Genomic DNA, 14,896 nt, shown 5'->3' on the forward strand with positions numbered 1-14,896 from the left:
TAACATTGCCCACAGGATAAAGTCTAAATTTCTCAGCTCCACAAGCAGATCTCTATCCTTTCAGCGTCTTCTTTTACCTCATCTCTATAGTGTCTCTACTTCCCATTACATACTTCTTTTCAGAAGTCAGTGAAGCTATAAGGCACATTCATTCTCCAAGTTTTTGTTTCTGCTGTTTACTTGTTTTTATTTTTGTTGAAATTTTGCACATTCTTCAAAAGTAAGCTCTCTCGGATGATTTTCTGTGATATCCCCGGATCTGGAATCATAGCTGCTTCTTTACTCTCTGTCTTTTGTTTGTTCTTCAATGTATGCCCTGAGTTAATTGTCTTATGATTTAGCCAATTATGCGCATCCTTTTTTATCATCATAAACAGTTAGCTCTTTGGGGGGAAAGCAAAATATTTCTCAGTCATATTTGTAGGCCATACAGTACCACATATATACCGGAACTCAACAAATACCTACAGTTATGAAACACGAAGACCAGAAAAGTTCTCAGGACTAGAGTATAGTTTTCCTCATTTCCTTTGTAGTCATCCCTTTACCTCATGGCCATTTGGATTCCCACCTTTGTGTCTTTGTATTTCTTCTAGCATGATCTGGTATGGACACTCCTTGCTTAAAACCCTAGTTGACTCAGAATGATAATTTGACCTTAGTGACATAAAATCCAAATTTTAGTCAATGTCTCTTAAGATCTGACTTATGGTACCAGCAAATCCCACGTCACTCCTCCCCTCACACTTTGTTACAGATATCCCGAATTTCTTTGTGTCCCAGAAATGGTCTTTCTACGTGGAATGCATCTTTGTTCCATTCCTCCCCTCTCCATCTTCCACTGGCTGACCCCTCATCTACCAGATTAAAAATAAGATGTTACTTTATCAGGAAATCATTCCTAATTCCCCACACCATCTCCAGCCTCAAATGGGATTGAGCCATTCTCCTGTGTGATCTGATAGATAAGAAAGTTCAGGAAGACTTGGTCAAGACATGATTCTGCTTCTTACCCAGCAGTGAGTTTAGAGCAGTGCTTCTCAAACTTTATCATGCATCAGCACCGCCCAGAGGGCTTATTACATCATAGCTTGCTGGGCCCCATCGCCAGAGTGTCTGATTAAATAGTTTTGGGATTAATCCTGAAAATTTGCATTTATAACAAGTTACCAAGTGACACTGATGATTTCTGGGGACAACACTTTGAGATGCCCTGCTTTAGACAATTCATTTAACCTCTCTAAGCATTAATTTACCATCTGCAAAGTGAGGCTAAAAATTGCGTCTTAAGAACCAGCTGAGATAATGTCTGTAGAGACTTTGACATGAATTAGTACTCAATCAATAGCAGTCAATGTTGGTTTTACATTGTCATTGTTTTCATCATACTATTAGACTGCAGACTGAACAGCCATTTGCCAAGTAAACTAGGAACCCCACAGAGAGCAGAGACTATATTGGTTTTCTTTTGTTGTATCATAGGTGCTTCATGATGTGCATTAGGAAGCACTAAATAAAAACATAATAGAATAAATTCAAATTAAAAGCATTCAATAAATAATAAAATGAATTTAGGTGCTTCTTTGTAGGTAGGATTCCCTGTTCAACTTGCTATATTCTTGGTTTTCCTGGGACTGTTTTTGCTGATTGGTTCCTAAATTACTTTTGATTATGATGAATCAGTCCCCACAACTTTTGTTTCTAAGATTACACAAGCAACATAGAAAATGTTTTTCTGTGAGAACTAGAAATAACCACATGGACTGTTCATTTGGCTCTGCAATTTCATTTTCATACTGAATGAAAGCAGTTGCAGCAATGTCTTCCCCTGCTTTCTGTGTCTGACCATATGCCTGCATTTAACACGATATGGGTTAAAAATTAATGTGAAGAATTTAATTTGCAGTTATTTGCACATTTATGACACTTTCTCTTTTGAGAAGTGTTTCCTGCTTTTACTGTCAGTCCCTACCCCCATTCTCCTCTTTGACTTCAGAACCTCATATTTCTTTTGTTTACTCATTAGTACAGCAATTTTTTTCACCATCTGCCATGTGGCAAGTATTATTCTCATGGTGGTGATACCACAGTAAGACAAAGTCCTAGCTTCACAGAACCTAAAGCATGGCATTTACAAGCTTGTACTGTAATTGTTTGTTCCCTGTCTCCCATGCTAAACTGTGGGCTTGTAAATGGCAGGTGCATTATCTGATTGATCTTTGGGTCTCCAGCTCAATGTCTGGTATCTGATAGATATTCATACACATGGATTATTATTTATACAGCGAGTCTCTTCTTATTTGGTGCCTAGAAATGGAACTGAGCATCAGAGATCATATACTGCTTGTTCACTAAATGATTTGGCACTGATATGTATTGTTTGACCTACAAAGTGATGCTTGTTTGAATTTCAATTAGGGCCACCCAGTAAAATGTGGGAGATTTTTATATAACGAGTGAAGTTTCCAGCTTCTCTTGAAAAAGCCAACACTTCTGTAGTGTACCAATCTGCTGACGCTAATTCCCACTCAGCCTGCTCATTTATATGGAGTATGCCTTCTTTATTTCATTACAACCCCTACTAATCTCTGTTGTATTATACAGGTATGTGTGTATATGTGTGTTGTGCGTATTTCCAGGGATGTGTGGTGAGGAAAGAAATTCTTCAAATTCTACATAAATTCACTTAAAGTTTGTCATTATATCTTATAACAACCTAACCTCAACTGGAAATAATACTTCATTTCTTTTATTTTTCTTTGGTGATGTAGAATGCTAACAAGCATTTGCTTTCATTTGAAATACATAGCATACTGAGTCATCAATCTAAATTTTGTCTAAGTTGCTTTCCTGCATTTTCACAGTAGGTTTCCTGTGTTTCTCAATTAATTAGATAATTGCCAGCTTCTCTTCCACTGCGATGTGTGTCCCAGTCCAAAGTAAAAATCTATCTCAATCTATCTGGTTGGGTTATTTTCTTCCTTTATAATTACTGAACTAACACTTTCATTTGGCTTGGTTTTGTCATGAGATTAGGACACTTAAAAACATAAAATTGAATTACAGTTATAGTTTACCAAATTAAATATATTCATGATTTGTTTCAGCTATCCTTAAAAAGAAGAGGAAGCAAAGATTTGCCAAAATCTGAAAAAAAGACTCAACAGACTCCCACAGAGGTATGTAGAAATAAAATTTCAAATAGTATATCTCTAACTGTATATAATGAGATACTTTTGAAAGTGACATAATGGCCAGATATGCTGTAAAACAAAATTAAATTATGCGTATTGGTTATACAGCTTAGATATGGGGGGTGTAAAGCAGTCAGTATTTTTGCTTCCAAAGCTAGCACTAACATCCCTATTATTACTGCATTTACATTGTAATCACACAGCAAAATATCATGAGTACTTTATGTGTTTCTGTATTGGAGAACTGTACCCATGGTGCTAATATTGTTCCCTCATAATTAATAAGGTCAATAGAATGGCTGTTCCTATAGTATTAGGAGAGAGTAAAGAAAGGAATGTGGTGAGAAGGGATGGTGGAAGGGAGAGATGGCTTCAGGGAGTCCTAGACCGAAGGAATTATCTGTGCCTGTGACTGGGGAAGCAAAAGAAAGGCAACAAAGGAATAAAAATAAAAGTTGTCCTTAAGGCGGGCTTGCTAAGAACCTTAGAAACACAGCCACAGTAAAGACTAGTTCTGCTATCAGAGTGAGCAAAGGTACTGATGGACGTAAGGAAGGAAATTGCAAAACCGAAGAGGAAATATTTGGGCACGAAGTGATATTATGACTCCAAAGACACTGGACTAGATATTGACTTTCAAATGTACATGTTGGAATCTATAGTACTATAGCATGCTTTTAAAAAATTTATATAAGGGGTTTTCTCATTAGATAGTAACTTTAACTAAAGCAATATTTAACTATTCAAAATTTGAAAACGTTGATCTCAATCATTTATTTAAAGCATAATTATTAAATGTTAATTTCCTTTTGTCTCTCTCTCCCTGTTCTGCTCTTGGTTAATTTCCCTCCTGGTACTTGCATGTATAGGCCGGAGACCCTACCAAGATCGTTGCTCCATTTTTGTACCGTTCTCTCCATTTCCCAAATAAGTTCAACTATGCTCTGTTCCTACAGCTTTCCCACCCTGCCTTTGCCATAACTTTAGCTACCTCACTCTGAATGTTTTGCTGTAAATCATGTCACATGTTACCATGAATCTTCTTCCCCATCTTCTTTAGGGAGAAGATGCTATATGCTCCTTGTTCTAAAATCTTAGGTCAGCTTTAGTCAGTTTATTTTTTTTTTTAATTCTCATTTATCTTATTATACTTCCCATGTTAACCTTTATTTATTCTTTTCAACATTTCTAACCCAAGAATTCTTACCTGTTTGCTCCTGGCTGTACGGACCCCCACTCCATGTACATGTGGGCCCCTTGTCTATTATCATTATAATCTCAAGATCTATCCATGTTGTCTCAAATGGTCCTATTTCATTTTTTCTTATGGCTGAATAGTATTTCATTGTGTATATACACCACGACTTTTTTATCCATTCATCTATCAAAGGACATTTTGGTTGTTTCCATGTCTTGGCCACCGTAAATAAAGCTGCAATGAACATTGCACCACACGTGTCTTTATGGATAAATGTTTTCAGATTTTTTGAGTAGACACCCAGGAGAGGGATTGCTGGGTCATATGGTAATTCTGTTCTTAATTTTCTGAGGAACCTCCACACTGCCTTCCATAGCAGCTGCACCCATCTGCATTCCCACCAACAGTGTATGAGGGTTCCTTTTTCTCCACAGCCTTCCAACACTTGTTACTATTTGTCTTGTTGATGATAGCCATTCTAACCGGGGTGAGGTGATACCTCATTGTGGTTTTTATTTGCATTTCTCTGATGATTAGTGATGTTGAGCATTTTTTCATATGTCTATTTGCCATTTGTGTGTCCTCTTTGGAGAAATGTCTCTTCAGGTCCTTTGCCCATTTTTCAATTGGGTTGTTTGTTTTTTTGTTGTTGGGTTGTATGAATTCCTTGTATATTTTGTGTATTAGACCCTTATTGGAGGCACTGTTTGCAAAAATCTTCTCCCATTCAATTGGTTGCCTCTTTATTTTGTTGATGCTTTCTTCTGCTGTGCAGACGCTTTTAAGTTTGATATGGTCCCATTCATTTATTTTAGCTTTTACTTTCCTGCCCTTTGGAGTCAAATTCATAAAATGTTCTTTGAACCCAAGGTCCGTAAGTTTAGTACCTATGTTTTCTTCTATGCAGTTTATTGTTTCAGGTGTTATGTTTAGGTCTTTGATCCATTTTGAACTAATTTTGGTGCATGGTGACAGCAGTCCAGTTTCATTCTTTTGCACCTGGCTTTCCAGTTCTCCCAGCACCATTTATTGAAAAGGCCGTCTTTTCTCTATTGTATGTTTTTGGCTTCTTTGTTGAAAACTATCTGTCCATATTTACATGGGCTTATTTCTGGGTTCCCAATACTATTCCATTGGTCTGTGTGTTTGTTTTTCTGCCAATTCTGTTTTGATTATTGTTGCCCTGTAATATAGCCTGAAGTCAGGGAGGGTGATACCGCCAGTATTGTTCTTTTTTCTTAGGATTGCTTTGGCTATTCGGGGTCTTTTGTGGTTACACACAAATCTGATGGTTTTTTGTTCTATTTCTTTAAAAAATGCTATTGGGATTTTGATAGGGATTGCATTGAATCTTATATTGCTTTAGGTAATATGGCCATTTTAACTATGTTGATTCTTCCAATCCATGAACATGTTTGTGCTTTTCAGTTTAGTTAATGATTAGGGTTTAAACGTTGTCCTAAGAATGTGTGAGAACTTCTATAGGATCTACTCCATCATTCTTTTACCAGGCAGAACCAACTCTATCCATTTCAGACTGATGGGGGTACATCCTATTCTAAGGGTGATCTAGATGGAAGAGCTGACAGTTTCTCCTTAGGTGGGCCATTCCAGTGTTAAAACTTCCCCTACTTAAAAGGCCTTTAAAAACAATTCTGCCTTGAATAAAGATGGAGGGCAATTACTCTCTGTATGGCGGAGTGATCACGAGCCTGAGCCTTAGTGTCAGACGGAACTGAATTTAATTTCACCTTTGTCCGTTGCTACTTAGCAGCTGTGTAACCTTTCACAAGTTACTGAACATTTTTAAGGCACACATTTTAATAACTATTCATAAGTTTACTCTGAACACTAAATGAGGTCCTGTGTGTAAAGAACTTTATAGAATCTGGCTGAGAGTCAATGTTCAATAAATGGCAGTGAGTGCATATTAACCATATGTTCCTTCCAGGGAATAGGTTTCATATTTATTACAGCCAGGGGGAATTCCAACCACATAGACAAAGAAAACAAACAAAATGAACGTTGTTGAAATGATAACCAAAGAGTTGTGTGCCTTTGCAACATATAATAATCTCTGAATAGCGATGACCACCATTTTTCTCTTTTTATATTCTTTTCTCATGTATTTCCAGCATGTAATATTATCCTAATGTTTTATTTGCCAAAGAATTTAAATGACTTAGAGAAAATACGAAGCATCTACTTCTTTCTCTTTCTCCCTATCTCTCATTAAATCTTAATTACAAAACAATAGTAATTTGCACAGGTGTCCATTTTTGGTTGTTTTCTTGATTTACATAAAAATGATCTCCAGTCCTCTGCCCCTCTTTTCCCAAATGAGGAGGACAGTGAAGATCTGAAATGCCAGCTGCAGTTCGTGAAAGAAGAAGCTGCTTTGATGAGAAAGAAAATGGCCAAGATTGATAAAGAAAAGGACAGATTCGAACACGAGCTCCAGAAGTACAGATCCTTTTACGGGGATCTGGACAGTCCTTTGCCCAAAGGAGAAGCCGGGGGCCCTCCCAGCACCAGGGAAGCTGAACTCAAGCTACGGCTGAGGCTGGTGGAGGAAGAAGCCAACATCCTGGGCAGGAAAATCGTCGAACTGGAGGTGGAAAACAGAGGCCTGAAGGCGGAACTGGATGACCTGAGGGGTGAAGACTTCAATGGCTCGGCCAACCCCCTCATGCGGGAGCAGAGCGAATCCCTGTCGGAGCTGCGGCAGCACCTGCAGCTGGTGGAAGATGAGACGGAGCTGCTGCGCAGGAACGTGGCCGACCTGGAGGAGCAGAACAAGCGCATCACAGCGGAGCTCAACAAGTACAAGTACAAGTCGGGCGGCCACGACAGCACGCGGCACCACGACAGCGCCAAAACCGAGGCCCTGCAGGAGGAGCTGAAGGCAGCGCGCCTGCAGATCAACGAACTGAGCGGCAAGGTCATGCAGCTGCAGTACGAGAACCGCGTGCTCATGTCCAACATGCAGCGCTACGACCTGGCCTCGCACCTGGGCATCCGCGGCAGCCCCCGCGACAGCGACGCCGAGAGCGACGCGGGCAAGAAGGAGAGTGATGACGACTCGCGGCCGCCGCACCGCAAGCGCGAAGGGCCCATCGGCGGTGAGAGCGACTCGGAGGAGGTGCGCAACATCCGCTGCCTCACGCCCACCCGCTCCTTCTACCCGGCCCCCGGGCCCTGGCCCAAGAGCTTCTCCGACCGCCAGCAGATGAAGGACATCCGCTCCGAGGCCGAGCGCCTGGGCAAGACCATCGACCGGCTCATCGCCGACACGAGCACCATCATCACCGAGGCGCGCATCTACGTGGCCAACGGGGACCTGTTCGGCCTGATGGACGAGGAGGACGACGGCAGCCGCATCCGCGAGCACGAGCTGCTCTACCGAATCAACGCGCAGATGAAGGCCTTCCGCAAGGAGCTGCAGACCTTCATCGACCGCCTCGAGGTGCCCAAGTCTGCGGACGACCGCGGCGCCGAGGAGCCCATATCCGTGAGTCAGGTACAGTTGTGCTTATTGCGAGCCACGGTGATGGCGAGGCTGGACGGCAGAGCGGAGGTCCGTGGTGGGGCGGCTCCGCGCACCGGCCTCCCTGCCCCGCTTTAGCGAGGTCGCCGCTCAGAGCCTCCCTGGGCCTGGGAGCCCCACAGCGCACCTGTTCTTCCACACTCTCCTCCTTCAGGCCTGAGGTTTTTTGTCAACCAGTCACTTAGTAACTATTTCTGTTTGGTTTTTTTAAGAGAAATTTAACACCCCCTTCCCCCCACCAGTTTTTGTGTGAAGATTGAAGGATTACTAAGATGATGATGATGATGATGATGATGATATCAAAGGTCGACATTTTCAATGTTGCTCGACTGATTCTAGTAATTTGAGCTGCAAGAAGATCCTGAACAGGAATCTTCAATTGCTGATTTGCTGTTTTTGAAACAAGACTCAAATTGAGTTTAAAATGATTTTTAAATGTAGAAACCAGCAATAGAGAGAGATGTATTGTCTAGGGCCCTCGCAAAAGGAAAAAAGGGATGTCATTCCTTAACCACAAATTGAAGTAACATGATCACTATTTCTAGAGAATATCACTGTCAGCTCTGTAGAGGAGAATCTCAGGACTGCAGAAGTTGTATTATACTTTAGTTTTAGGAAAACACTAATTCAGAGGAATAGTAATCACTATTCCCGAACAGGGAAAACCAGCATTTTTCCTTCATCCTAAATTGTAGACGCACACCTGATGAGCTGGACTGAGCTGCTCTAGCCAGGTATGGTGGCCAAAGACCAGTGTATTTTGTTAGAGATAATTCATAAAACAAAACAGGCAATGCTATCCCCTCTAGCTAGCCTGGTGTCCTGTATGTATAGAAAAACCTGCAGAAGTACATCAGCATGCAAGAGGTTTAAATTTAAATATTAGTTTTTACACAGAAGCACTGCTGACATTAGATTAACTGCCTGTTAGTCACAACTAGAAAAATTGCAACCCTGTCGCTTATTGATCTTGGATGTTGCTCTGCTTTGCTATGAAAAAAACAAAAACTGCATGATAAAACTTGTTGGATTTTTAAATGTTGAAGATTAGTTTCTTCTACTAACTATGGCAAATAATTGGTTTTTAGTTTTTTTTTATTGCAGCGTTTTGGATACTTTGAGCATGTGGTTTTTCAGTTATACCTTTGGGGAGAATTAGAGTGAGAGAAAGCACAGTGTATAATAATAAGCTTTCACATTTGGTAAATAGAGGCTTAAGGGAGGGTTCTGCTTTATCTGAAGTTGAATGAATGCTTAGATTAGTTCATATACATTTAAGTTTCTAAAATTATTATTAATTAACTTTTCTCTTTGTCTTTGCATTTACTTTCCCAGATGTTCCAGCCTATCATTTTACTTATTCTCATTCTTGTATTATTTTCATCACTTTCTTACACAACGATATTTAAACTTGTCTTCCTTTTTACACTGTTTTTTGTACTGTAAATCTTTCATCATTTACCATTCATTGTAGTATTTTCAGTTTGTTTATTTTGTTCACCCTTCAAGACAAGAAGTAAAAGAAGTATCATTTCTGTAGTAACCAATGCTATGAAAACACTGAAGACTGCTTATTTCTTTAACAAGACCCATCTTACCACTACCAAATTCAGTAAGAAGCCCAAACACTACACCATTTCAGGTAAGGAAGTAATTGTGAGTTTTTTATGTAAAAATCATTTAAATTTTTACTTCTGTCTTTTATATCTTTGTTTTCTTCTTGATAAATAATTGGCAGAATGGCTATAAAAATTGGCTACATCTCAGTTGTTTCTCAGTAGTTGAATATTATGATAATTCAAAAGCTTGGGCACATTTTCAAAAACTATATAGGCTTGTAAACTACCTTTCCTAGGTTACATCGGAATCACAAGATAATTTTGATATCCAATAAATGTCTATGAAAATTTTGATGAGTGAATGAAATGTGACCCTCATGGAAACTAAGTATTTGGTTGCAGTACTGTTGGTGTTCTGTCTAAAGAGATGTGTTTGGAAGCGTAAGTGTGGATTTGGCCTTAGTTCATTGAGAAAATAATTATCCCCATCCTACTGCATTTGACCAGCTTTCAACCAAACCAACATTTCTAATCAAATTTGTTACCTGGAGCCCACTCTTCTATAATATATTGTTACACAGAATTGCCTCCAGAGCAGGAGGGATGCTAGAAATAGAGTACGTGAAGTGTTTCAGAATATTCATTCTCTTGAATGCACCAGTGCCACCCAAGATTCAGAAATCCTTGCACTCAAAGTCACAAACTTGGAAATACTCTCAGATTGGTTGGTGGATATGAAAATCTGTTGAAAAGTGACGTATCTTGCATCGCAGCATGAAGAAGAATATGTGGAAAATCTTTGCTCTACTACAAAAGTACTGGTGACAGAATTTTGTGACCTCATGCCCCAATACCTCAATTTCCCTTTGAGTATTAATTTAAAAAAAAAGGAACAAAAATGGAAACAACAATAGTTGAAAATTCAGTTTAAAATAACTGCGCTTAATCTCATTTTTTTTCTCTCTTTGCTTTTGTTTCATTTTGTTTTGGAAAGATGTGAGGAGTGGTTAACCAACAGTTGGAATCTGTCACTATATACCCTGGCTTTTCGTCTTGGAGATTCAAAAGACTAGGTAGAACTTCATGACAAAAAGGAATGGAAGAGCATAAGTGCTCTATTTAATCAATTATTCAAGCATTTACTTACTTAAAATTTTTATCTCAGGGAAAGCAATCACTTTAAAAAACCTAAATCTATCTGTTAGATCTTTGATAAGTCTCCAGGCCAACATCTCAGAGGAATCGTTGAAGCAAAAGAACTGAAAGTAAATGTTTGAGGGCCAAAATTTATCTGAAATGTTTATTTCCTTTGGAGCCAGATATACCCAGCTAAGCAGTGAGTCTCAGCTACCTTCGGAGCATTTGGAAGTATGTGGAGGTGGTGTGGGTTGTCACGTGGCTAAGAAGTTCTATTGACATTTAGAGGAAAGAAGTTAGAATTTCAAATAATTGTCCTGCCCAAATTGCTAATATTGTCTCTGTGAGAAAATGTGAGATACAGTGCACTTGTTTAACTTCAGAAGTATCATGGATATTCACTACCCTGTGTGGCTTTAAGAAACTCACTTCAGAATTTTACCTTCGTGTATCATGAGAGGAATCAACAGCTAAATATCTAGAGTGGTGGTTCTCAACCCTAGCTGCACATCCGAATTCCTGGGATGTTTTCCAAATTGAGGCCCTGTCTAATACTAAACTCAGTGTGTGGACCCAGGCGTTTATATTTTTTAAAACTCCTCAGAACCACTGCTTTAGATGTTTGGATTATCTGAAACATGTATATGCAGCCTATACCAAGTTTACAGTAAACTGTGTGATACTAGCTTTATAGAATCATCAGTTGTCTTGGTTTGAATAGACCATAAAGTTCCAGCCATTCAGTGAATGTGCAAATCCTCTCTAGAGCATTTCCACCTTTGTCATATAGCCTTAGCCATGACAAAACAGTTCTATTTTCACACTGGTGATAATGTTAGAAAACTGTCCTTTCATTAATATAGGTTCTCAAAATCAACATCAGAGAAGACAAGTAGGAATAACACATGACAAAAAGGAGAACCAAGATGAATAGTGTGTGTACAGAGTCACACACACACACACACACACACACACGGAGATCCAGGCACATGTGCACACTGAATTAAAGTCTCTAGATGATCCCACACACACACCTTGACAGTCCACTGCTTTGTCATTATGTAGTTATCTCTGTCACAGAGCTTCCCCATGTTTATCAAAAGAGAGCATATGGCGTCCACAAGTCCACCAAGAACGATGGATGCCAACTGACTCTACCTTCCAAACTAAGGTGGGAAAGAGCATACAGGAGAGATGTGAGAATGGAGCAAAAGGATAGAGCAGGGATCCTAGGTCTGTGTAACAAACATTCTGAAGTAGCTACTATGTTCAGTATAGAGGAAAGTGGGGTTCAGTTTATACTCTATTCAAGCCCTTGATTGGTTGATTGAACAGGACAGACATGTACACACCTAACTAACACGTACTCTTACTGAATTGCAAAAAAAAAAAAAAAGGCCTTGTGACTTTAACTTACTATTTATTGGACTCCTGATGGCATGTTAGATTTTCCTAAGAAAACCCAATAAAATTCGTAGGCATTCTGGGACGAAATGATACCATAAATATATGCAGAGGTGGTGCTCATACCCAACAGTATCTTGTGACCTGAATTGGAAACGCTAAAATTGGCTGACCAAGGGAGGTCTGGGCTAATTGAAACACCAGCCTCATCTTCAGATCTCTTATTAGTTATTAAGGTCATTCTGGCAACAAGGATATTAACCTTACCTATGAACTCCTAAGGCATTGATTTTCTAGAAGAATTTCATGAGCATCTTGGACTCCATTCAGGCTCTCCATATATGAAACTCTGGTAAGATAGTGGGGAGGGGAAACAGGATTGACGTGGCTACTGCTCAAAGATTCTGGGGGTTTGGGGGTCACTGACAGCTCCTCTGAAGTTAGTGCGGCAACTTTCCTGTATAGTCGAAGTCCAGGGAAGCTCTGCTCTACCCACTGCGCAGCAGGCTTCCCGGTTTGTACCCACGTGTGTGTACATACCTCTGCCACACTGTGATGTACCAGGAGAGCTGCCTCCAGTGTTGAGGAATTCAGACCCACCTCTGCCTCAGGACTGCTGGGGACCAGGAGTTAGGAGGTGGTCTCAACAAACTGCCAGCAGGCATGCACTGTCCTTGTCACTTGTCTGTTCCCCTGGAGCTTCAGGCTGTTTTGCATTCAGGATCTAGGAAACATCTCTTCCTTACACCACAGGACATAGACTTGAGAAAAGAAGTTAACAAAGATGGTGCCCACCACCTTAGAAAGGTTCCAGTACCTTCTTCCCTTTCTCCTTTGAGCCTAGTACTGGCATTATCTTTGTTGTATAAAGCTAGTTCTAAAAGAGGAACACCCAGGCTTTGTTCACCAAGAGAGCAAAATACTCCAATTATTGATACAAAGAATCCAATTTGTACATTTGAAGCTGTGCGATTTAAACATCATGCTGAAAATAAATCCAAACAAACTAACCTTGCAGAAAATTCCCTCACATGCACATTCTTGGGCATAGGAAGGAGTGTCTTTGGTAATTTGGTCTAATTTAAGAAAAAAGGAATGTAGTTGGCTATTTTTAAGCATAACTGACTCAAACTCATAAAACAAAGGAAAATTCAGTGCTGAGCCTGCAATGTGTATTGGCCTGCATTCCCCAACCTTCATTTCAATTTGTGTGGTAGAGTGGGATACAGTTGTTTAATCAGCTGCCAGTGAAGTTTGGAATGTCAGTTTGGTAGCTCTGCCTTAACTTCAACTATTCATGGAGTGTTTGTAGCTATATTCTTACAGAACTACAGCCACTTTCAGCTGGTAGAGTTGTGCTTTGGGACAGATGCCATAATTGAATATAAGGATTAAAGAGAAAGTGGAGGATAATATCAGAAAGTGAAAAAATTGACTGTTATTAGACGACTGGGATTTGGTACAGTTCAGAGTATTTGTGAAGACTCTTCTGCTTAAACGCTAGTTATAAACCAGTTAGGTCTAATGAAAGATAGTTTTGATTTTACGTTTGCAATTTTGATTTAGCTTTTGGGAGGTGAAGTGATTGCGTACACATTTGGACAAAACTAACATTTCCTGAGTAGGTCCTGGTATTCTCAACAGCCGACTCACAGAATTTCAGAGGGAAACTAACCCAGAGTAAGAAAGCTTTATGGCCTGTACATGGTAGGAAAACCTTCGTAGTGACGGTAATGAATGTGGTAACATACCAAATACTTCTAAACAGTGCTTTTGTGTTGATCACTTGGGAGAGGGGGACATAGTGGTAGCTGTTTTCAATGTTGGCCATTCTAGAAGTGCATGCAAGATTGTAGAATCTCTAAAGGTCCTTTCCATGTAACTTAGTAAATACATTTTAGTCCACACCTTCTCTGCTTAGAGACTCACTCACTCTAAAGTACTCGGTCGCAGTTTTAAAGTACTTCTGTGGCTGTCCTGGTGAAGTTGTGGGCAATTTTTTAAACACTTCCAAGAACAACTTTCAAGTAGAGTGCTGTTATAACCTCATGTGAACAGAGATGAGAAGCAGCAAGTATGACCCTCATCTCTTAAAAATAAGGAGACATTTTAGGACTCTCCCATCTCTCACTGCCCACAGTTGAGCTAGGCTGTATTGCCCTAAAGAGTCTCATTTTATATCTCACATGTTTATGCTAATAAACTCAAAAGAATTGACATTTCTTGATTATTTACATTTGTTACATTTCCTGTAACAATTTCATTGTTAGAATTATAAAAGGGTTTTTAGTTTATAGTTGTATGACTTTTCCTATAATCATTTTTCAAAATAGGGTACCATCAAAACCTAACACCTAAAAATAAAACTGCACAATTTTATGAATTCCTACAATGTACTATGATATAAGAACATATAATCAGTGGATTCTAGTAATTATTCAGTCTTTTCAAAAATATTCATGTAACTTTATTGACTTGTGTATTAGAATGTTTCTTTTGAATGTTTTCTAAACCAAAATTCCTGCTTAGGGTATTTCAAGCCCAGTTCATATTATTTTGCTTCTGTTTTGGTGATTTTTCTTTTAGATTTTCAGTACATTTTTAGAAAAATAATTAAATGTTTTTATCTTGTACCAAAATAAAAGTTAAATAAACAGCAAATTGGAGGACTGCACAGCTGAAAAACTAGAATCTTTCAGAAAAGTTTAGAACACTGACTCATTTCACTAAATGGCAAAATGTCCCTAAAGTATTCAGGAATGGTGCAACTCTTTCAGGAACTTTATATATACTACACACTCCAAAGATGGAGCTCAGGAAGGTTTCAGTTCTCAGTACATGAGCTTTACATGTTTAT

At 39.3% G+C, this 14,896-nt stretch overlaps 1 protein-coding gene across 1 annotated transcript in view; it reads left to right on the forward strand.

Moving 5' to 3' along the window:
* MTCL3 (MTCL family member 3) overlaps positions 1-9,412 on the forward strand; it is a 35,209-nt gene extending 25,797 nt beyond the window's left edge. Inside the window, exons 4-6 of the mRNA XM_088795461.1 lie at positions 3,108-3,179; positions 6,737-7,912; positions 9,275-9,412. Coding sequence (XP_088651587.1) covers positions 3,108-3,179; positions 6,737-7,912; positions 9,275-9,385 — 1,359 coding nt within the window. The 3' untranslated portion in view covers positions 9,386-9,412. The remainder of the gene's footprint in view (positions 1-3,107; positions 3,180-6,736; positions 7,913-9,274) is intronic.
* The last annotated feature ends 5,484 nt before the right edge of the window (positions 9,413-14,896 follow it).

The sequence above is a fragment of the Rhinolophus sinicus genome, chromosome 2, assembly GCF_057876585.1.
Source record: "Rhinolophus sinicus isolate RSI-liver-muscle chromosome 2, RSI-T2T, whole genome shotgun sequence".
In the NCBI taxonomy this organism is placed as follows: domain Eukaryota; kingdom Metazoa; phylum Chordata; class Mammalia; order Chiroptera; family Rhinolophidae; genus Rhinolophus; species Rhinolophus sinicus.